Genomic DNA, 24,920 nt, shown 5'->3' with positions numbered 1-24,920 from the left:
AATGAAGACTTTTCATGACATTGGTGAAAAATTAGGCTTTTTTTTGGGGGGGGGAGACATGATAAATGACTATTAAGGAATAAGGCATTTAACAATAGCCTAATTTGGAGCACATCATTTTCTCTTGGTTTTGGATTAATAAGTTTTTATAGCTAAGTGGTTAGCTTTATTTCTGTGAATAACATTACATATTCAGAACCACCCTTGAGATCTCTACTCTCTAAAGCTGTAAAACATTCCAAGTAGTATCTTTTGGGATTCTTACATCACTAAATAGATTCCTATCACTATAATGGCTTTTCAACTGCAAAAATAACTCATTCATTTTAACCATATATTGCTATAACCCACCGCAAACAACAGAATGTAAATATAGCTTGTTATCCTAAAACTTAAAGCAAGGAATCATAGCGCGCACACACACACACACACACACACACACACACACACACACACACACACACGTATATTTTGCAGCAATCTTAAAAAGCAAGAACAGAAGTCTAACTTGGCCATTACCACTTTAATAGCTGTAACCATTTTTGTTTATGTTTGTTTTTAACATGCATGGTAATATACATTTTACTTGTCCTGTCTTTATCAGATTGTAAATTACTTGAAAGATTAGACCATTTCTTTTAGAAACACACAGTAGATCACTACATAAATGGTAGGCAATATAGAAAAAAGTAAACTGATTTAAAACCATGTATACAACTTCAATAAATAAAAATAACATTAATGATCACTTGTGAGGCCACAAAAAGAATAAGACTGTAACCATACCTTATAGCAATAATATGATTCATTAAAGTGATTACATCCAGCACAGGCTGGTACCTCTCATGAAATATAACAACTATGTAAGTAAGTTATCCCATCCTAAAATATAAGCATTAATTTTGTTCAACACTAGTGCCATACAAACAAGGTTTTCACCTCACTTAATCAGTATATACCAAGGAAAAATATGGCATAAAAGACATAGTTCCAGCTTTCAAATCAGAAAGAATGGGATCCAGTCCTGCTTCTGATGTATACTAGATGTGGGACTATAAGGAAGTCACTTAAACCTCTCACTGTCCCAGACAACTCTTTAAATTACAGATAAACTGCTGACATTAAACAGTACAGGAGTACAATGATGAAGCCTAGTCATTAAAAGAAATTAGCTTACATGATACTAGTACTAATAAGCTATGCATAACAGCTTCAATCCATCCCTTAAACTCATGATTTTCTTTGTAAAAATCCAAATTCCTCTTCTAGTTTTTCCTAGGTCATTGTGAAATCATGAACACAATTTCTTCATTCTTCTTACCTTAAAATACTGCTTGACTTTTTCTTGCAGAAAATTTGGGTTTTCCTTAAGGCACTTTCTGAATCGAGTCACTTGATTTCCTATATTTAAAAGTTCAATGGGATCCCCTTCATGATTCCAGCAGGAAGCTATATACTACAATAAAGAATTTTTATTGGGTACATAATGTATATTCTGGTTAGAAAACATTACCATGCTAGAAAGTATTAAAGTATGTCAGTATTACTTATTTTCTTCCAGAATATGAAATCCCACGGGCATAATTTTATACTAGGATACTGGTAGCAAAATCCCAATCCAAGCAAGGAAAATAGTAGCCACCTATGTTCCCTTATGTTTACATATGCTACCAGGAATACAGAAATGATGGAAGGCTTATTATTACCAACCCTGGCTTCAAGAAGCACTAGCATATTATGATCTATTATTTAGGAACACCTGACTTACATGTATTCAAAAGAAGAGGATGGCAAGTAAAAATATATTACAGGATAATTCCTTTTAATTAATATCCAATATTCCATTCTTTAAGGATCTATAATTTCACTGATAAACTACTACAACAAAACTACAATCATTCTATGCCTGAATCAATGAGCTGATAAATCCAAAAAAATTTCACACCCTGACAGACCTCATGGTGATAAGCTTCTCTAATATGAACCTGATCCAAGGTTAAGAGATATATAATCCGTACGTGAAGCTTTTTTAGCTTGCTAAAACCTGCTAATGCACTCTGATAAATACTATGAAAATCCAGCACCATGTTCAAGCCATCATAATATGGCATTGATATATCAATATACCCTAGTCATCTTCTTCATACAGAACAGTAAGGTGAATGCTAAGATATTGCCTAAAAAATGGTAAACTTCACTTTTAAAAATATTACCAGGAAATGACACTAAAATCAATAGAAATGTCCATTTCATGTATTAAATGTAGAAATTTACTTCTTAGAAAAAAACACAAAAAGCATCTCAAAAAAGGCACTTATGATGAAAATTTACCTAAAAATGGTTAACTAAGGCAAACGAACAATGCAGACAAAACAAGGACCACTGATTAAATTTTTCTAAAAATAGCTGACACTTTTTTAATGCTCTAGATAAAACAAAATTAAGTAATTACATACGGATGACAGAGCAAGTCCAAAACTAGTTGACTGGTGCTTCATTTGGATTTCAATTTTTTGTAGTAAAGCTTCAACTCTGTCATCTTCAAACCCTTTCCTAAAGGACAAAAGCATAAAAAGAATAAATGAAGCCTCTAAAAATTACTGAACAACAAATTAAATGCCAACACTGAGACATAATACATAAGATGACTAAGGACGAGCTAAGTATCAGTTCTATACTACATGAAATAGAAGCAAAAAAAGAAAGAAAAAAGATTATCTTTTTCATAAAAAACTAAATGAGATCAATGATTAGAGTTTTAAAACTATGTACCTGGAGAAAATGTGTTCAAAATTCTTAACAATGCATTTTTACTTACTCAATAACTTCATCAATTGTTTTAGTAATAATCTGTTTGACTGTTTCTATGTGTTGGTCAGCAATCCCCTGCAGGCCCACACTGAAGAAAGCTTCTCTTGTACAGCCGTTATACCTAGAACACAAACATGCTGAAAATGCCACAATCAAAACAGCTTTTATAAATGACAACTTTCAGAATCAACTTATTAATATTTCAAAAGAAAAAAAATCCACAAAAAAGCTCAAACCTTAAAGTCTTAAATACTTCAAGGATCAATTAGAGTGGCACTGTTAAAGAATATTAAAGTTCTCTTTGTGGATATATCAACCATTATTTAAAATTCCTGATGTAATTCACGATATTTCTAAAACATACAAATCTAAAGAAAAAGAATAGCTAAGCTGCACAAAATACTGAAATATAAAGATATTCTCTATTTAACACATAGAAAGTAGGGATAGGCAAAGGATCTGTAATTTCATTGGTATTGGGAAGTTCCCGGTAAGGAAAACTGCTCTCCCAAAACTATTCTGCACCTTTTTCAGCAACAGACAACTCTTGGAGAACTACTTAGAATTATGCCTCAAAATCAGAGAAAAAGGACAAAAATGTACAAAAATATTTGTAACAGCTCATTTTGCAGTAGCAAAGAACTAGAAAATAAAGAAGTTCAAATTAATTGAGAGACAGCCGAGCCAATTATAGTAAAGGAATGCAATGGAAAATTATTATACCATAAGAAACAATGACAAGAATAATTTATTCAATAATAACACTATGAAAATAGATAATGTTGAAAGATTTAAGGACTCTCATCAATGCAATGGCCAACTATACTTGCAGAGGACTGATGATGAAGCATGTTAACCACCTCTAGAGAGAGATGATAGACTCAGGGGACAGAAATACATTTTTCTGGACATGACCAATGAAGGAATTTGTTTTGCTTTATGCAAATGTATATTTATAAGGATCTTGTTTTTTCTTTTTTTTCCAATGGGGGTAGAGGTGACAGGAGGAAGAGAAAATTGATTTTTATTAATTAAAAAAAAATAACTGAACAGTAACACTCACCCAACATCTGGAGAAAAGTCTGTGCCAAGACCAGATTCAATCAATGCTTTATAAAATGGAGAATTAGGTCCATCAATCAATAGCGAAGACAAAAGATTTAGGGTGAAGGATTCAAATATATCTGTAATACTGCATTGATAAGAAAATTCAGCAACAGAATTACAATGCTTATTCCTACGTAAAATAAAAGAGCTGGACTAGATGGCCTACAACAATCCTTCTAAGCTCTAGATCTATGATCCTGTGTTTCTTTGAGCCTTCCACTATTCCATAAAATCTACAAAATGAAGCACCAAGTTGCACATGGCATAGTCAAATTCTTTTCTCACATCTCCTCTAGAACAAGCATCGTGCCTCTTTTCTCTGGTGACCAGCCTACAAATGTACTAAGAAAGTGGAATTAACACTCATCTTTTTGACAGCATCAAATATTTTCTAATTTTTTTTGTTAACTATCCTAGACAAAAGTTTCTAAAATATACTTTACTATTTAACATTTCCTTTTTCTAAAAATTAAAGTATGAAAATTTTCTTAGTATTACATATTTCAAACTAAAACTTTTCACTTCTAGACAAAACCAAAATTTTTTACATGCCTATTTTTCTTAAATTTTTAAAAATACAACTCAGTACTTAATGTACTTACTCTGGCAAAAGGAAACTGATGCCAATAGTAGTTTGTTTAGTTGGGTCTGTTGCAAATTTATCTGGACCACATGTCACATGGTATTCCCTCTAAAAATACAGCAATATTTTAACAAACAAAAATTTAAATTACTTTAGAGAAACACAAGTAATCAATACCAATAAAATGCCCTTCAATAAAAGATACCCTTCTCTATTTTTTCAAGTAAGTTTTACTTTTTAGGGTAAAGCAATCTTAAAAATAAACACCTATGGGCTTTTTTTTTTAACCCATCATATAAAACAGAGGCCAATCTTAATCAGTACACATAATAGAAGCTGTAATAACACATTATAGATCAAATGCTTACAGGTGTATCCCAAAGCTTCTGGGCTGGCACTGCAGTATTAGGCTCAATTCTCTGAAATTTATTTAGAGCTTCTTCATGAATTTGCCTCAAATGCTGTTCCAATGGAAGGTTGCCATAAGTAAAGAACCTGAATATTTAGGAAAGAAGAACTGACTTATTTCAATTTAGTTTGAACATCTAGAACTAAATAATGATTTGGCTTTTTTCACTGTTTGATATATAACTCATAGCTCTCAAAGATATTTTGCTAGCTCAAAATGACTTAGTTAAGAAGAGTCTTTAGTTTAAATGCAAAGACTAAAGGGAAATACTGCACCAGAAAAAGTTTGTGAAAATTAGAAGAAAAAAAAAGCTGAAAAAATAAGGTTAAATGCAAAACTGGCAATATAAAAACATCAATTAGGCAGGCACTTTAATACTCCTTTGTTTATCTTAATTTCTATGATCATTTAATTCTGCTGGATAAACATTACAGCAGAAAAAGTTCTCTTTGCCTACAATACTTACTATGGCCCAAGATAATATATAGTAAAACAAGTTAATAATCTTTACATTAAATATAAATTTAAAAATTATCAACAATACTAAAACAGCTCTCGAAGATTTTCTAAATAGATGTTACATTAGCATTTAGTACTAAAATCAAGAAACTTCTCAAAAATCACACATTATGTCAAAGATTCATTATTCTCAAGTCTATTTGTAACAAAAAGCATAAATAATAATCTAAGCTAAGAAGGTGCTGATGATCATTACACAGACGCTTCGTAGTAAAGGTTATTCCTTTTTTCCCCCTTACTCAATGGAACACAACCCTTTTAATGCAGTATTTTATTATTTACCAAATAAGAGGCCAAAATAAATTAAAAATATGGAATGTTTCACAAATTTGTGTGTAATTCCATAAGAATATGTTATCTTACTAAATTGTAACTATATAAGCATCTATAAAAGTATATAAGAAACTAAAAGCAAAAAACAAAATACAATTCTAAGGACTAAAGGAAAGACTATTACCTAGCATTACTCGGATGGTAATGAGTAGCATGGAATTGTTTAAGTTGTTCCCATGAAAGATCAGGGATGCTTAGTGGATTACCACCAGATACAACTGAGTAAGTGTGATCAGGAAGGAGTTGGTTTTGAAGAGACTGCGAGAATATCCTCTCATTGTCTGTCTTGAAATGAAAACATAAAAATTACAATTTAGCATAACAAACAAATGGTATGTTGTGGTACGCAGGTATAGCCTTTGTTTAAAGTAAAATCTATTCTAAGAGTAAATATGTATGCAAGTGTATAAATATGTGCATATATGTATGTATATAAATAAAACAGACAGTGTTTAGTTCCGGTGACAAGGCAAGAAAAATAACCTGAAACAGACGCCAGAGAGCAAGAGTACTAGAGAAAATAATACAGCCTCCTGCAAGGCAGAGTAGAAGGTGAGACTATGTCATTATAAGACAAGCTTCAAGAACACATCAACTACACCTGAAAAATGAAAACCAAAAGTTACCAATGACCCAACAATCTAATATAACGGCCTCTTCTGAACATGTAGGACCAATATGGGACACATTTGACTCCCGTTTTTCATACTCTTCTCCCTTATTAGCTCTTCTAGTTTTATGCCCACTTCTCTTCACCTTGCCTTCTGTGCATTTATCAGTACTTCCAATCTTTTAGGTGTGAGCACTCTGGGTTTAATGTTAAAAAAAGAAATTAACAAAACCCCCATACAATAGACATTTTACTAACAGTATTTGTTTATTGAGAAAGTACTTGATAACAAATTATCATAAATTCAGTAACCCTTTTAAATGTTGCCAATTTTAAAAGCAACTACACATACTTGAAAAATATTAAGTCAAACTGCCTATTTTGTTGGAGCTAAAATAAAAATCAAAATGACAGTCCTTGGTATGTATGGATACATTATTGGGCTCTGAGGTCCCCCAGGGACACAGAAGGAGAAACAACTCCCCAAAATAAAGGCATATCCCAATATTTCATCCTATCTTTTACTCTCTTCTTTCTCTACTTTTTCTTACAGTTTCAACTATATCCTTGATGCAGATAACCTTCAAATCTTTATCACCAGCCCTGACTTAAACCTCAGACTTAATTTCATAGCTCCTCCTACTGCTTATTTCCTCCTAGAGCTCTTGCCAGCACGTCAAACTCAGGTCCCAAGTCTAATTCTTCTTCATCATTTTCATCTTCATCAAAGCCTCACTTCCTTCTGATTTCCCTGTTACAGCATGATCACTCTCCTAGTCATACTTGCTTGATATCTCACACTAATCTTTGATCTCTCTCCCCTTCTCAAATATACAATTAGCTGGTAAGCCTGACAGTCCTTCATGTCTTGTCATTGTCCCTTTCTTTCTATTCCCATGATCACTACCAAAGTTAATAATTTCATTGCTTACCCTCTGGCAAAAGCATCTTAACTGATTCTCCTTTCTCCCAACTCTCCCTCTACATGCCATTACAAGTAAGTGGAAGAGGACAGCACATAGGAAGGAGCATGGATTTGCACTGAGCTTGCTTAGCACTAGCCTTGCTACTTACTATCAACAAGACCTTGGTTACGTTACTTAATCTCTCTGGGCTTGGAGTAAATGATTTCTAAGACCTTTTCCAATTCTAAATCCAATTCTACTACATGCATACTCCCAGGGTATAGATCTGATTATACTGATCTTTACTGATCAAAAAATTCATTTGTTCCCCAATGCCTTCCTAATAAAGTCCATACTCTTTTGGTCTCATTTATGTCCCTCTCTTCTGGAGCCATCTCCAGTCATCTTGATTTATACCTTGACACTGGACCCAGAAGGCTCTGGAGGAGAAAGTGAGGCTGGTGACTTTGAACAAACCCCCCTCACTTAAATCCAATTCACTTGCAAGTCATGGCATCACCTTCCTGATGCCAGTTATTTTTGAGAATGAAGGACAAACAACATGTCCTTCTATAATCTGATACCAATATTCCTTTCCAGTATTAGCTCATGAGGCTCCTTTCCACATACCCTATGATCCAACCAAACCAGATTACTAATTATTCCTAAGTTTCCTAACATTGTACCTTTGTTCACAGCATTCCCTAGCCCTGGAATGAGATCTCTTTCATCTGTTATAATCTTGCCTATCCTTCATGTCACCTTCCCTGATCTCCACAGCTAAAAGTGGTATCTTTCTTCTTTGGACTTTAAGGTGGGGGGGGGGGCAATAAGACTTGCCATAATGTAATGCTTCTCCTATGCCAGATTTTCATCACCTATTAATGGTACGGATGTATATATAGTTATTTAAGGTGAATATCTTCAATAGAAAAAAAAAGGATGAGAACTATGCAATAATTTTCAAATCAGAACCAAATACATTTGTCTTATTCAAACCGGCTCCCTACCCCTAAGCTGGAGCAACCTTTTAATATAAATTACAAAGTAAAAACTTACAAATGCTCCTTTCATTTCATTAAAAACGATTCCTTTAAAGACAAGGCGTGTTTCAGGGTTACTTGGATTCTCATGTTCTAGTCTCCAACCTTCTTGCCTAAATGATAAATAATTGTGAGATTACTAATTTTAATTGATACCATTTATAACTAATATGTTCAAATACTACGTACCAGAAGTCCAGTTCCCTCAAACATGGAAAGAAGACTGCATCCAGATATACTGAGAGAAGATTCTGAAAATCCTTAGAATTTTGTGTTGAAAATGGATATAATGTATAATCACTAGCTGGGTACAAATGAAAAGAATGATTTTTTGTTACAACAAATTCCTATGAAAATCATACATTTTCAACTCAATTTTTCCTTTAGGTCTATCACTTAACTAGGAATTCAACTTTACATTTCCAATTTTATAATTGAGAAATGCTTAAACCTAAGTGATGCTGCTCTGCTTCCTCAAGAGGAGTCCAAGTTTTTTAGTTCCACCTCTGCTATATACACTACAAGTCCCTCTGGAAAAATTGTGAGGTACTATCCAGAATCACCTGATTCTTTGAAAAGAGTCCATTTGGCAGTCAAGTGACAACACTCATATCTTTTCTCATGTCTTTCACAAATGACAAAAATAAGCGACATGGCTCTAATATAGCTAATATAGCTATTCAATACTCTGGGGAAAAAAGGTACTGTTGAATAAGTATCTCCTTAGTTTATATTTTCTAATTCATAATAAAAATATCTTTAAACATATTTTGAATTTTAATTATTAAAAATAAAATATTACCAAATTTCCTAGTTAAATTCATATCTGTTTCAGAGTTTCTGAAACCATGGTTTCCATAATTCCATCGTAGGCATTAACATCTGATTATTGAAACAAGACAGAATTTACAAAAGACCTCCCATTACCCCAGCATCTCAAACTCATTAAAACCTTTCAAATCCACATAATTATAATCTTCTAATAGTAAATGTTAAGAGCTTAGAAGAGGATAACCAACTTCTACAGGTATATCTTTAAAGTGAATCCCATTTCAGCAACTGTAAATGTGACAATCTCAGAAGGCAGACTAGACTCACCTGTAAATGCATTCATAAAAGTGGCTAATGATCTGTTCAGCATTTTGAAGAAAGGATCTCTGCAGGGATACTTCTGAGAACCACAAAGTACAGTATGCTCAAGAATATGTGGAACACCAGTACTATCCATTGGTGTAGTACGGAACTGCACACTAATGGAAGGAAAAAAAACAAAAAAAAATCACCCCCAAACTTTAAGATCTAAAATTACAGATCACAATTCATACAAATGTCAAAATAAAACAACACACTAATTTGCTGCTCCTTAAAATGCTACATAAATAACCATTTTAAAAGACTGCCTTCTCTTGACATAATACTTTATTACTGAAAAATATTTTCTCAAATTACAGTAAAAATATAATTGAAAAGAAACTTATCATGGAATTATTTTTTTTTATCACTTACTTCAATTGACTTTAATCAGAACACATTTCTTGAACGCTATGTAACAAAGCACTATAACTGTTAAGGGAAACACGAAGATAAATGTGGCATTGTCTCCACTTTCAGGGAGCTTACGATCAAGTGGAAAAGCACTTTGCTATGTACCATGACAAATGGTAACTAATAAGGAAGGAAATTTATAAAAATGTTATTTTAAATTTGTTATAAATGTACAGTTAGTGTTTTAAGTGGAAAAAATATCAAGAATATACATATACATGTATGTATATGTGTGTGTATATATACATATGTATATAAAATGCATAATACATATGTGTGTATTTACATTTTACAGCCTACCTAAATAAATTATTTGCATCCTCTCTTGCCACATGTAAATATTTAGCACCTGTGCTGTCATGACCAAGCTTCACGGCAACTAAGAATAGATCAGGAATAGGTGTTATCTGTATTAAAAAGAAAAACATAAGTAACATTTTAATTTACAACACCTAACAAAATTCAAATGATTTTTTCAAATTGAGGCAATTAACAATTTAAATTATTTTATAATCATAGATAATACTGTGAAACTAGCTTAAGAATAACTGATTTCCCATAACTGAATGTTCTGCAGTAGTTATTCCAGTGTAATTTGTACCTATTAATTTCTCCGTAGTTTCAAAGTTCTAAAGGTATACTGAACAACATGAAAAATGCACCTATATTTAAGCAGCTTAGATATCTGTGATATCTTTAATGAGTTATTATTACTGTTACTTTTTCAAATTAAAATCACAATTTTGTTTTAAACCTGATTTTCCTGAAATTTAACACTAGCCAGACCAAAATTTGAAAATAACTCCAAGGAATAAGCTGCATCAAATTGACATAGCATTTTTTTTATCCATAAAGAAAAGAGAGAAAGGATGAAATTTCTTATTCTGCAGTAAAAGTTTTTGCACTAATTGATGCATCTCATCTCCAAAGAGCAAGAAGGAAATTAGTACTCTATTCTGAGAGGAAAAAATGACCTATCATCTTATTCACAAATTCTAACTATGCCATGATAACATCCACAATCCTTGTACCATACTTAAACAATGTACGTCATAGAAATATTAAAACAAAGAGTGTACCTGGTTTATAGTGAATCCATGGATTTTGTCACCTACTTTATACTCTAGAGCTTTATCACATGCTGCATTACTCCTCCACCTCCAGGGCTTGTAATTTACAAATCTATATATACAAATATTAAATAAAATAAAATAAAATTAGGCTGTTTTGAAGAAAAGCTATCTAGGTATAATTCAATAACAAGTTTCAATGACTATGAACAGTATACATTCAAAGAGTTAATAAAGGTGTTAATTTAAATTCTGCACCTTATTCACAAATCTAGAAATTCTTTATATTAAAGTTTTTCAATGTTAAGACCCTTTTGTCTTCTCCTCATATTTTCATAATGGCTGCATGAAAGTCCTTATCAGTTTGCATTTTACAACAGTACTGAAAAATCTTTATCAATCACTTTGAGTTAAACTTCTGAAAGAGATATACATTTAATTTTATAAAAGCAAAATGTTTTGCCAAGCTTTCATTTAACTAATGTCATCCTCATCTCGTTATAGTATAATAGTTAGGTTTTATCTTTATCACATAATTCACCTTCCAATAAATAACTGGAAGCATAAATTTCAACGAGTAAACAAATTAAATCTCCAATTTATGAATCTGGATATGCTAACAAAACCACTACGATCAACTCTGTATCAGATTCACAAATTCTAGAATCAAAGGGTGTGAAAGGGCTTTGGAGTGGTCAATTAGATACAACCAGAGCATTGACTATAAAAAAGATAATATATGCTGCAACGAAACAGACTTCAAGAAGCTCTGCTAAGATGTTATTCTAATGATGAGGAATATTCCACTGAAGTGGTATTATCAGAGATAAATGGATAGAGAATACATAAAAATTGCATTATATACTATAATGGGTGGCTAAGAGTTGCAGTGATCAAGGTCTATGCAAGAACTGACCATACAAAATGCAGTAATATTCCCACTAGCTTAAGAAAAGCCACGAAGGTTCTTCTCTAACCCTTGCTTGACAGGAGACGGTGTTATATTCTAAAGATTCATGACTGGTTATATAAGAATTGGAGTGAACTAGAAAAAGATGGAGGAGAGGAAATACAATAATTAAAAAGAATTAAAGCTACTGCCAATAAAGAGAACAGATAGAAATCTAAGGATTAAAAGTACCTGTGTGAAACTAACTTTTGCTGTGAGACCAGGACTGGAGACAAGCCAATGCACATTAATGATAACATACGCATAAACAAGTCATGTTATGGAACTAAAAACTGACAAGTAACATTTGGGGAGAAATGGAAATAGCCACACTTGGGATGGGATGACAGCAGCATACGGCTAAATCAAAAGACCATCCCAAGTTCAAATCATAGAATGACTCACCAAAATGGCTGTCCACCCCATTTACAAAAAGAACCTCACTCTAATACACCTCACAGGAAGGAGGGGAACATTCATGCCCCTCTTGAAGATCGTCAAGGAATGGACAGCCACTGCTTTTCTAGGCAGTCCATTCCACTTGCAGACATGTTCATTTGTGAGGCACTTTTCCCTGACACCAATTCTAAATCTGCCTCTTTTCAACTTATATCATGGTTCTTGGTTCTGCCCTCTGCGGCCAAAGTGAAAACATCTAATCCTCCCTTTACATGACAATCCTTCAAATACATGGAGACAGCTATCACATCCTCAATTCTCATACGACATGAATTAAGGGCCCATCTAACTAACAACTATCTCCGGATCCTTGGAAATTTTACCTTTCAATACAACCAAAGCTTGCCCTCATTTTTTTGTGTTTTGGCTGCTGCCTCTCATTAAAAAGATCTTTTTAAAAATTACTGCTTAACCATGACTCCCTCGTCTTAAACTTGTGCAGCTGACTTTTTGAACCCAAGTATAAGATTTTACATTCATTATCCCCACCAAATTTCATCTCATTAAATAATGTTCGAGCCTGCCAAGATCATTTTGGACCCTTTGTAATCACTTTCAGTTATCCTTTACACTTCAGTTTCATCTACAAATGTGATGGGCATGACATTTATGTACGAAATCATATATAAGAATGTTAAATGGCAGAGGGCAACATATAGATCCTTAAGGTACTATACTAGAAACCATCTTCCATACTGAAATTGAACCATTAAGAATTATCTTTTAGTCTGGCTATCCAACCAGTTCTGAATTCAACCAATCCAAGGATAGAGCCCTTCATATATCAATGAATAATGGGTAGGCCATCAAAGTAGACTGAGAAGGATAAGATAGATGGAAGCACCAGGAGAGAGCAGTACTGAAAAATTCAAAGAGCAGAGTATTTCTATGAGGAAAGGGTGATCAAAAAAAAAAAAAACGTGTCAAGAATGAAGAAAAGCCATACGGATTTGGCCATTAGGAGATCATAAGTAATCCAGGAAAGAGCAATTTCAGACAAGTCATGAAGTTGAAAGCCAAACTGCAAAGAGTTAAGATGTGAATCAGAGATGAGAAAATGGAGACAAGGAGTGTGAACAGTGTTTTGTTTTTCCTGGGAGTTTAGCCGTGAAAGAGCATGAAAAGTCTGAGGGGAACAATAGGTGGAAGTGAAGTTCCCTTAAGAATAGGGGCACTCTGGGCATCTAGTGCACACATGGGGAAAGACTGAAAATTAGAAGGGGCAGCTAGGTGGCACAGTGGATAAAGCTCAGCCTTGGAGTCAGGAGGACCTGAGTTCAAAGCTGACCTCAGACACTTGACACTTATTAGCTGTGTGACCCTGGGCAAGTCACTTAACCCCAATGCCTAGCCAAAAAAAAAAAAGATTAAAAATTAGAGGGAGGAGGCAATCAAAGGGAAAAGCTCAAGAAGCAGACAGGAGGCGAGACACTAGGAAGGAAAAAGACTGCCTCTTCCTACAAGACTGGAGCAAAGAAGAGAGTGGGATGATAAAGATGCGTTTTAAGAAGAGGAAGGCCCCCTTTCTGGACTTCCTCAGATATAAAATTAAGTGGTTAATTATATTCATAACATTTTCTATGGGAAAATAATATGATTTGCAGCTGGAATTAAACTTTAAGATCATCTAGTCCAAGACTTCTTAACCTCTGTTAGTTTCACAGACCCTTCTTTAGCAGTCCTGGTAAAGTATCTCAACCCTTTTTTAGAGAATGATGTTTTTAAATGTATAAAATTTTGTGGTTAGAAAGGTAACCACTTATACTGAATTACAATTCTTAAAATTTCCTACCCAAGTTCACGGGCCCCCTGAAATCATACAGACAGACTCCAGGATTCCATGGATCCCAGAGTTAAGAACCCATGATCTAGTCTAACTCCCCCCCCCCACCAATTTTACAGATGAGAAAATTCAGGCCCAGAGAGATTAAGTAGATTTCAGTAACAGAATTCAAACCCATGCCCTCTGATATGTTCAAATGTCTTACAAATTTTATGTAACACCAATAATTCCTTAAGACTTTCTTACACTAAATTTAAGGAAGAAGAGAATTAAGGAAGTAGTTTAGGATCTTAAGTGTCCTCTTCTAACCCTGTTTGGGTAAGGTTATTTAAGGACTCAGTGCTCTACAAAATACTATTTACCTAATGGAATCAAACATATTATTAATACTTATGAACTAGCTTTTCATTACTGCTTCATTATAATCTACATTAATAACAACCCCTAAACCAACAGGAAGAGAGGGGGAGAGTCAGGAGGAGTCATGAAGAAGGGAAGATAACCATCATGGCTTTTCCACTTGAGATTTCACGGGGTGGTTCCTCCCTCATACACTCGTTTGTTTTTTCATATTTAAAGGTCTCCCTTGCTGGCGCGGTGGTGGTAGGAAAGACAAGGATTAAAAACAGAGAGGAGGAAAGTGCTTGGCAGTCTCTCAGGTGGCTCAAATCTTGCCTCAAGCCCTAACTATACAGGGAAACCACTGAACCTCAGGTTCCTCATCTGTAAAATCGAATAACAGCACACAGCTGTTAAGAAGATCCTCTGAGACAGGTTTACAGACTTAAAGCTGGAAAGAGATTTTAGAAGCCATTCTGGTCCAACCCCTTCATTTGACACACAGGCAAACTGAGGCCCAAAGAGGTTAAGTGATTTTGCCCAGGGTCATGCAGCTAATGTCAGAGACAGCATCTGATCCCAGACCAAGAGTGGGGAACGTGCGATCTCGAGGCCACATGTGGCCTTCCAGGTCCTCAAATGAAGCCCTTTGACTGAATCCAAACTTCTGATTTGTTCTGTGAACTTGAGGACCCAGAGGGCCACATGTGGCCTTGAGGCCAAAGGTTCCCCACCCCAGTCCCAGCCCTTCCTGACTCTTTCCACTAACCCTCAAGAACAAAGAGAGTAGCCCACATTGAGGGGGCACTTTAAGCTTGGAGTGGTGTGGATCTGGGAGTGTGAAAACCTCAGTATAAATAGCATCTCTGTGTGATGCTGGACAAATCAGACAGTCAATCAACAAACGTGCACAATGAATGCGCTTTGTAGGCTAGGGAATGGATGCAAAGAAAGGTGGTAGTAGTAGTCCCTACCCTCCAGGAGCTCACAGTCTAAAGGAGGAGACAACATGCAAACGACCTCGTACACAGGATAAATTGGACACAGCAGAGAGAAGACCCTCGCACTAAGGGGGACCTGGAAAGGATTCCTGCAGAAGGAGGGATTATCCCGGGACTTGAAAGAAGCCAGAAGGTGGAGCTGAGGAGACAAGGCATTCCAGACGTGATGCACAGATAATGAAAATGCCCGGAGTCGGCCGGTCAGCCAAGAGGCCAGCCTCGCAGCCTCTCTGGGTCTCCGTTTCCCCATCTGTACAGCCAAGAGAAGGGAAGAGAACTGGCCTCGCTGGGTTCCAAGATCCCAGCCGGCTCCCGAGAGATAAGCCACTGGACACCCTGGGCTCTTCTCCCGGCCCCAGAGGAGACAGCAGCAGCTTCGGCGGTGTTACCTCCCAGCCACCCCAGGGGCCGGCAGAACCCCGGCCCGACCCCCCGGCTTCCCTTCCCCCCGCGGCCCCGCTAGCTTCCAGGCCCTGACCAGGCCGAGCCGCACGCCCTCCCGCTCACCGGCGGCCCATGCTCAGCAGCTTCCAGCGGCTCCACATGGCTGCGCCGGACGGAAAGACGTCGAGGCTCCGGCGGGTAGAGCGCTCCAACCTACGTCCTCCTGCCCCGCAACGACGCAACGACTCTCTCCCGGCAGCTGCTACGGGCAGACCCCCCCCACCGCCCGCCGAGCTTCCTATTGGCCAGGCAGGCCAATAGGAGGCAAACGATTGGCTTTGGAGAAAAGGGGGCGGAGACGCCCTCGCGGACTCCTGGCCGAGCTCGAAGGGGGCGTTGCCCGCGCAGGGGCCCGCCCACCTGGGCCGGGAGTCCGGGGGAGGGGCAGGAGCCGAGTCTGGGCTGGCGTCTCCTGCTGGCCCTGTAGTCCGCCCCTGAGGTTTTCCGTGAGGAAACGAAGACCCAGAGAAGTAAAGAGATTTGACCGAAGTCACACAGGACGCAGGTGGTTAAGGATCAGACACAGAACCCTTCCCCCCCCCAGAGCTCTTTGCGCTGGGCCGCACTGCTCCCGTGGTATTGAGAAATGCCCTTGTAAAAAGAAGGTAAACGCACTCAGTGGCTTCTCCTGAGAGACTCACAGCCTCTCTGCCTCAGTTTCCCCATCAGTAAAATGGGGATGATGATATCATCATCTGAGAGTATCAAATGAAATCCCATATAAGGCAATTAGCAAATCCAAAACACTATATAATTGCTAGCTATTTTTATAATTAACACAAATATTTTTTAAAAAAAACATTAACAACCACACTAAAGAATGCTCCAAGTTGCTAACAATAAGAGAAATATAAATCAAAACTATCCTGAGGTTTTACCTCAAAGACAGTAAATTGGCAAATATGACAAAATATTTGTTGTTGTTCAGTCAACTCTACGTGACCCTTTCTGGGGTTTTCTTGGCAAAGACTTGGTTAGCCATTTCCTTCTCAAGCTCATTTTACAGATGAGGAAACTAAGGCAAACAGGCTTAAGTGACTTGCCCAGGGCCACACAGCTAGTAAGTGTCTGAGGTCAGATCTGAACTCAGATCTTCCCGACTCCAGGCCCAGGACTCTCTCCCTGCCACCTACCTCATGTCAAAATATAGGAATAATCAATGTTGGAGAGGTTATGAAAAGGTAGGCACGTTAATACATCGTTGGTGGGGTTATAGATTTGTGCAACCGTACCAGAAAGCAGTTTGTTTATAATTATGCAAAGAAACTAAATTAAAATGTCCTTTTGACTGAGGTTCACTACTTGGGATACATACACACACACACACATACGCATACATATATATGTACACACAAATATGTGTGTTTATATATACGTCTATATATGTATGTGTATATATATGGGATGGCTATAGATAGAAATGAGATGAGATAGATATATTCACAAATATATGCACACTTACATACATGTGTAATGTGTGTGTGTGCATATATCTGTCCCAAGGAGGTCATTGCTAAAAAGAAAGGTCCTGTATGTATTGACTGGCAACAAAGCAGACAGATGTTCACAAGCAGAGAATGAATAATATCACAAATTATATATGTGGATGTAAAAGGATATAATTTTACTACAAGAATATGATATGGAGAATCATAGGAAGACCAAATAAAATGATGTAAAATGAAATAAGTGGAACCAGGAAAGCAATACACAATGACCACAGTAATATAAATGGAAAGAATAATGACAAAAGAAATGAAACTGAATACTGTGAAATTATAATAACCAAGCTTGGCCTCAAAGAAGAGGTATGAGAATGTACCTTCCTTCTTTAAAGAGGTAGGGAACTATGGAGTATGAAAGACTACATATACATATGCACATATATGTACATATACATACACAAGATATAGGTATGAAAGACTACATATATATGTACATATGTACATATACAAGATATGGGGTATGAAAGACTACATAATCAGTAAGACTTAGTTAATATGTTGATTAGTTTTGCTAAACTGTTTTTTTTCTTTTTCTCATTCAAAAAGAAGGAATATATTGGGAAAAATGAGACATAAAGACATAAGATAACAATATGCTTTTTGAAAAAAGCTTTAAACTTTCAGGGGCTACATTCCCCTGGCATCTCTTTTGTCTTTTCTGGCATTTTATATTGCCACTATATTTATGTCTAACAATCTCTCATTACCTGGGCCAAGGCTTGTGAAAAGTAAATGCAGAGATAGCATGAAAATGTAGCATTCAATTTACCAAACTATGAAATGACTGATAAACTAATATAAGGATTTTCTGTGACTGATTTAACTGTGTGCTCCCTATATTCCTCTACTTCTCAGGAGTTAGCCAGTTTGGAGATTTAATACTTAAAATACTTCCAAAAAGATGATTGTAATTTGATCCTCTGGTGCTCACTGCGACAAAGTCATTTAATAAATATTTTTTCATCCATCCATTCATTCCATTGTTTAAATATACTATTCTTTTATGCAGAAGAATAATTACAATAATTTCATCCAGAAGTTAAAACAATGTAAATTAACAACCACAACATATTATGCTTCCTTCATCTCCTGGCTATAAGCATTTTCACTGGCCATTTTCATTTCACTCCATGCACAGAATGCTCTCCCTCCTCATCTCTGCCTACTGGCCTTTCTGGCGAAAGTCCCATCATCTCCAAGCAGGTTCTGCTGGTCCTCCCTAGTCCTAGTGCTTTTCTATCTCCACTTTATCCTGTGTGTCTTATTTACACATAATTATTTACATATTGTTTCCTGCATTAGACTGTGAGCTCTTTAAGTACACTTTTTGTTTTGTTCTGCCTTTCTTTTTATCTGTAGTGCCTAGCATTATGTCTTATACATAGTAGGTGCTTAATAAATACTTGTTGACTTGACAACAGAGAACAAAAGACATATTAGAAATGACTTAGCAAACATCTGACTTGCCAACAGAGAGCAAAGACTGCCAAAGGCAACACCTGGTTAAAAGATAAACTCATTTCTAAAATCTTATGAAGAAGGATGATGGACAATTATGAGCAGTCATTGCACAAAGCAGAGAAAGGCAGTGAAGGGTAAAAGCAGTTTAAAGATAGCCTGGCAATCTATCTAGCTAAGCAAAGTCATCCTAAGGGCATTCAAGGATGAAAATGGAAAGAGAATTACAAACAGCAGAAAAACAGAACAGAAAATGTTTCAATAAACTGAAATGGAAAATTTTTTCTATGAAGGCTAGTGGAAACATCACACTTGGATCTTAAGGCTGTAGTCCTTGAGTTGTTTATAGATGAGTGAGTAAATCATTTAGCCTCTCAGTCTCAATTTCCTCATCTGTAAAATGGGAATAATAATACTTTCAAGGCTGTTTTGAAGGTCAAATGATTATACATGTAAAGCACTCTACAAATCTTAAACTTCAAGGAGCTATATATTACTATTATTATTAAGACTAAAGACAAGAAAAGTTACAAAACTAGACCAACTATATAAAGAGGAAATCCATGCTAGAGGTGGTGAAATTATGAGGGTATTAAGGGATTAATGTACTAAGTATCTAAAGGTGGGGAAGATACCGAAAACAGGGAAAAAATCTTGGAATGTATTAATACTGAAAAAGTTGAAGAACACAACTACCAAACTAAATATTCCTCTTCCATTTATACAAAATATTTATAATAATTATCTATAAGCAAATTGGGGGCATCCTAGTAAGTTACAAGAAGGCTTACTCCAAAGAGTATTCAATAATGGGCCATGTCTTTGCCATTTCATAAGTCACTGAAAGATGTGGAAATTATAGAATCCCATTATGTTTATTGTTTGTTGATTACTAAACCAAAAAATTTATTTCCATAAAACAAAACAATGCTTTGTAACAAAATGTCTCTGATCCATACGTCAAGATCGTTCAGGAATCCTTAGAAGATAGTGCAACAGAAATAGTCTTGCTGAATGATCCCTCCCTTCTACCATGATAATAAATATTAGGAGAGGCATAAAACCATGTATCTGTGATAAGGGAGATCTCATGAAGAGTCCCAGTCAAAGAAGAATTTTCCTGTGAGTGATTAGGTCCTACAGATGCTCCCATTTGTGGATGACATTGTAGCATTCACATCAAACCCCAGAACATTTCATAGCCTACTGGAAGGCATCAGTAATCGCTCCAAAGAATTTGTCTTCTCTGGCCAGCCAGAGAAAGACTAAGTGGATGAAAAAAATGCCTGTTTTCCAGATTTCACATGCATTTGGGTGGATATCTTACAGAATTTGTCTAATAGTGTGTGTATTTGGGGTAGTCAGTACAAATGTGCTGGGCACAGAATTGAAAAGAAGGAAAGTAGATTGGATTCTTTTAAGGAAATCACAGAGCTCTTTTATAGATCCCAAACTTCTCATGAAAGCAAGATCCCATTTTTCTGATACTAACATTTTACTTGTGTTGCCATATGACATCAAGTTGAAGAATACTACTGGCTCAAGAGAAATATGGAGGAGTAGCCCATAGAGGACAGTGGAGAGATACACGATGATGTGTTTCAGGTTCTAATATATAACTCCAAAGAAGAGGGATAACATACATCATCAAGGAATTATATGACTATAACATGAAGAAAAGATGGGCTTGTCAGGAGCAATGGATAACAAGTAGATGACTGAAATATTCCACTGGTACCCTCGTCATGACAGGGGAAAGTAGAGAAAGCCTCCAGTACATTGGTTGTGCCTAATGCCAAAATTTTGGAAGAATGTGGACAAGAGTGATACAATATGAACAGATATGGGTGGCTTGCCATCTACATCATAGGAGGGAACTCCTGAATCAATGAGATCACAAACTCATTTGAGTATTTGAGCACCTTCTAAGTGATGTGATATTGCTGCAGTGAATCATGACATATCACCTCAGAGGAACCAACATTATAAATAAATCAAAGGAATAATAGAAAAATGCACCACAATAGACATAATTAATCTTCAGCCCCTCGCCAAGAATGACTTGGTCTGTCCATTTTGGGGCTCTAATTCTTGACACAGGCCTAGCTCACTTAATTTTCAGGCCTGGCCATTTCTTGAGCACAAGTCATTGTTAGTAAGGTAGTGAAGCCTACTTACTCCCACTATGCATGAGTCTTTAAATTACTGCTAGGATTACTGCATTGTGCTGCATCGTTCCTTCCTCATTTAAAGAATGAGAGGAAGAGTTCCAGCATGTTGTGTGGATCACATATTAAAGACTTATGGAAAGACATAGTAAGAATGGCACAAGATGAGAAAGCATGGAAAGATTATAATCTGCATTTGTAAAACTGATAAAATGCATGTTAATCAATCAATCAACAGAGATTTCTTAAAGACCTGCTATGTGCCACACATTGTACTTGGCACCAAACATAGGAAGACAAAAATGAAGTAGGCTGTCCTCTAGGAGCTCATATTGTAGGAAAGAGGAGTGGCGTGAAGTAGACACAACGTAACATACATACGTGTACGTAGAATAGGTAGTTTTGATGAAGAAATGCCAGCTGGGAGGATCATGAAAGGCTTTATGTAGAAGGTAGTCTTGAATTAAGTTTTTAAAGAAATCAGGGATTCTGAGAAGAAGAAATGAAGAAGTACCTTCTAGGCATGGAGACAGCCAATGCAAAGGCACAGACAAAACTCTCCAAGTTAGCCTCTCTGCCCACTTCTTGGAGTTCATAGATTTTTGGTTCTCAAATATTGTAATGTGAACTTGTTTCCAAGTGTTAACACTTCCAGAGTAAATTTTGGAGTGGGAGTGGGAAAGGCAAAAACAGGACCATGGATGGCAGCACTATGGTCGGTAAACCAGCTTCCCTGAACCTCCACAAAGGACGGCCAAAGTGCAGAAAGTCCAGGAAATGAATGCTTCCTTGCTGAGAAATTAATCCATGCAACTCAAAACTCAAAGGGGAAAAAACAGAGTAAAGATTGGGGCATACCAGTATAAACATCTATGCATTTACATTAAATTATAAACATTAATGAACCATTACAACATCCCTTTGATGCATAGGTATTATTATCGCTATTATATGTATGGAAGGAACTGAAGCACATGGAAATTTAGGTCAAGTATTTTGATCTCTTTGGGAAAAGAGTTCCATATGCATCCAGTAATTACTGTTTATTAATCTGTTCCCATAGAATGTGTCGTTTGTGTAACTTATGTTTGGGGAGAGAGAAACCAGCAGAAAAAATACTGCTAATGAGAGGCTGTGAAATATTATTTTTGATAAAGACACAGGAAAAGGACCTTTTGCAAAGTTTATTAATGATCTTAAACTGTATTGATGCCAACTTTTGCAGATACAGAAAGGAAGAACTGTAGTTTGTGCCTGTGTCTGTCCAAAAGCAATGTTACATATCATATTTTAGTTCACGGAGAAAATATCACAACAATGCATGGTTTTCAAAAGATTAATAAGATCAGGATTAGAAATGGGTTAAGGCTAGGGTCTGGAAGATCCACTAGGAGGCAATTACAATAATTTAAGTGAAAAAGTGATAAATATCTGCACCTTCTTGCCTGTGATAATGAAGGAAGAGATGAATTATACAGTTATGTTGAGGGGAAAATCACCAAACTTAATAACTGGTTGAATATGGTGGTTAAAAGTGAAGGAAGAGTCAAAGATGATTCCAAAGTTTTGAGCCGAGGCAATGGAAAATCAACCAATTCATCAATACTGAATGAGTATTCCTTAAGTACCTACTATTTGCCAGGCACTGTGCTAGGTTCTAGGGATACAGAGACAAAAATGAAACAATCTTTGCCCTCAAGGAGCTCAAGGGAGAAATAGATAGACACAGAAGTGTCATATGTGCACGGTTCTATTTTGCAGACACAGGAATTCTCAAGATATATAATCTCTGGTGCTCTGAATTCTGGAATATTTCTCGTGATGGCAGAGCAGTGCCACACATACATGTATGCAATTATATGTGTGTGTGTGTGTATACATGTATACAACATATCCAAAAGCCTAAGTCCAGTTTTAAGCTTAAAATTGAACTGAGACTTTTGGGAGCCCTTGTATATGGCAATACACCCTCTCCTCTACCCTCCCCAACACATATAGCAATATGAGGCACTAATGGTGGGGTGTAGAAAGGCCTCATGTAAGAAATGGCATTTAAACTGAGTTTTGAAGGAGACTAGGGAGTCTTAGAGGCAGAAGTAAGGAGGGAATGCATTCCAGTCATGACAGATAGCATACCCAAAGGTACAGATACTAGATCTATTGACAGAAATGAGAAAGTAAAGAAGGAAACTAGATCAGTTTGGCTTTATATCTGTTAAAGAGGATGTGATGGTAGGAGTATGTAATGGGAGGTATCTCATAGGCAGCTGGCAATATTGGGCCAGAACTTGAGCAGCCTTGTTTGGAAATGTAAGCATCAACATAAAGATTATAGTAAAGCTTTAGATTAAGATGATATTTTGAAGGAATGCGTATAAAGGAAGAAGAGTAGAGCAGAGGGCTAAGGACTGAAACTAATAGGACTCTCCCAGTTAGGAATCAAGAAGATGAAACTATAGCAAAGGAAAAGAAAACCAGGAGAGGACAGTATCATGAAAGCAAAAGAATTTCAAAGAGGAACGCTAACTGCATACAATAACGTACTTCATGTGTGTCAAGGAGAATGAGAACTAAGAAGTGGGCATTGGTTTTGAATTGAAATTAAGTCATTGGTAATCTCAGGAAGGAGACCCAATGAAGGATGTAGATGTGGCACAAACTCCATTGCTGGGAATCATAAAAGAACTGACTAGAGTTAATGGAGGTAGCAAGTAGGAATCACTTATTCCAGAAGTGTGGGGAAGGAATGAGAGAAAAAAGTACTGGAAAAGACAACAAGGAAAGTTGCAGGGTTTTGTTTTTTGTTTTTCAAATTAAGGAAGACATATGTGTTTAAAGGGAGAAGGGAAAGAATAAGGGAACTTATAACATGCCAGAGCAGTGAGGAGACAAAGAAACAAGCCCTATCTAGATCCCCTTAACAATTTAGAAATGCCTTCCAATCCCCTTTCTGTCCTACCAAAAGGAAAGAAAAAAATATATAAGGAAGGGGAAAGTTTCAAAAAGGTACATAGAAAAATCAAACAAAAAGCATTTATTAAGCATTTACTAGATATAGACACTGGGCTGGGTGCTAAAGTGAAACAGTCCCTACTCTCAAGGAATTTCTGTTCTATTGAGGCGTTGTTGGTTGGTTGATTGGTTGTCCTTCATTCTTGAAGAAGACCAAAATGGCATCATTATGTTGGAGTTAAGGTACAGTGTGTCCGACTGTGACTGATCAGACCATAGGCTGGTCACAAGGCTCTACCACAAGTCAGGCACGTATTGTCCACGTGAACATTTAGGAGTGGAGATGTCTCTAAATTTGTGCATCTCATCTTTCTTTTGAGATACTGCAATCCTGCTTTGCTCACGGAGCACGGCACTTTCTTTGATGTGGGCATGCTGTGCTGGGTGGTCTTTTGCCAGTCTCTTCCGTGTCACTCAATTGATTCCAGAGTTCCTCAGAGAGACCTTGAGAATGTCCTTGTATTGCTTCATCTGACCTCCATGTGATCACTTGCCTTGTGTGCGTTCTCCATAAAGTAGTCTTTTGGGCAAACGTACATTTGGCATTTGAACCACACGGCCACCCCATCAGAGTTGTGTTCTCTGTAGTGGAATCTGAGTACTTGACATTTAGATGGAGAAGGGACCTGAGTGTCCAGTACCTTCTCTTGCCAGCTGATCTTCAGATCTTTCTAAGACAATTCAAATGGAAGTGATTCGGTTTCCTGGCATGGTGATGGTATACTGTCCAGGTTTCATAGGCATACAACAATAATGTCAGCACAATGGTTCTATAGACCTTCAGTTTGATAGGCAGTCAAATATCTCTTCTCTGCCATACTTTCCTTTGGAGCCTCCCAAATACTGAGCTGGCTCTGGCAATGTGTG

At 36.5% G+C, this 24,920-nt stretch overlaps 1 protein-coding gene across 3 annotated transcripts in view; it reads right to left on the bottom strand.

The window, feature by feature from the left end:
- The window catches only part of PITRM1 (pitrilysin metallopeptidase 1), a 44,574-nt gene extending 28,472 nt beyond the window's left edge, over positions 1 to 16,102 (bottom strand). For all 3 annotated transcript variants that reach the window (XM_020990377.2, XM_020990379.2, XM_020990378.2), the window contains exons 1-13: positions 15,974 to 16,102; positions 10,945 to 11,047; positions 10,166 to 10,272; positions 9,419 to 9,570; positions 8,510 to 8,624; positions 8,337 to 8,433; positions 5,887 to 6,047; positions 4,870 to 4,996; positions 4,521 to 4,609; positions 3,875 to 4,003; positions 2,819 to 2,932; positions 2,457 to 2,553; positions 1,322 to 1,456 (exon numbers count right to left, since the gene is read on the bottom strand). In XM_020990377.2, coding sequence (XP_020846036.1) covers positions 1,322 to 1,456; positions 2,457 to 2,553; positions 2,819 to 2,932; positions 3,875 to 4,003; positions 4,521 to 4,609; positions 4,870 to 4,996; positions 5,887 to 6,047; positions 8,337 to 8,433; positions 8,510 to 8,624; positions 9,419 to 9,570; positions 10,166 to 10,272; positions 10,945 to 11,047; positions 15,974 to 16,011 — 1,464 coding nt within the window. In that variant the 5' untranslated portion in view covers positions 16,012 to 16,102. The remainder of the gene's footprint in view (positions 1 to 1,321; positions 1,457 to 2,456; positions 2,554 to 2,818; positions 2,933 to 3,874; positions 4,004 to 4,520; positions 4,610 to 4,869; positions 4,997 to 5,886; positions 6,048 to 8,336; positions 8,434 to 8,509; positions 8,625 to 9,418; positions 9,571 to 10,165; positions 10,273 to 10,944; positions 11,048 to 15,973) is intronic.
- Positions 16,103 to 24,920: the final 8,818 nt, after the last annotated feature.

This window comes from Phascolarctos cinereus, unplaced genomic scaffold (genome assembly GCF_003287225.1).
Source record: "Phascolarctos cinereus isolate Bilbo 61053 unplaced genomic scaffold, phaCin_HiC Scaffold_1;HRSCAF=81, whole genome shotgun sequence".
Taxonomy (NCBI): domain Eukaryota; kingdom Metazoa; phylum Chordata; class Mammalia; order Diprotodontia; family Phascolarctidae; genus Phascolarctos; species Phascolarctos cinereus.
The sequence above is the reverse complement of the archived record's forward strand: the minus strand, read 5'-3'. Positions and strand labels throughout refer to the sequence as shown.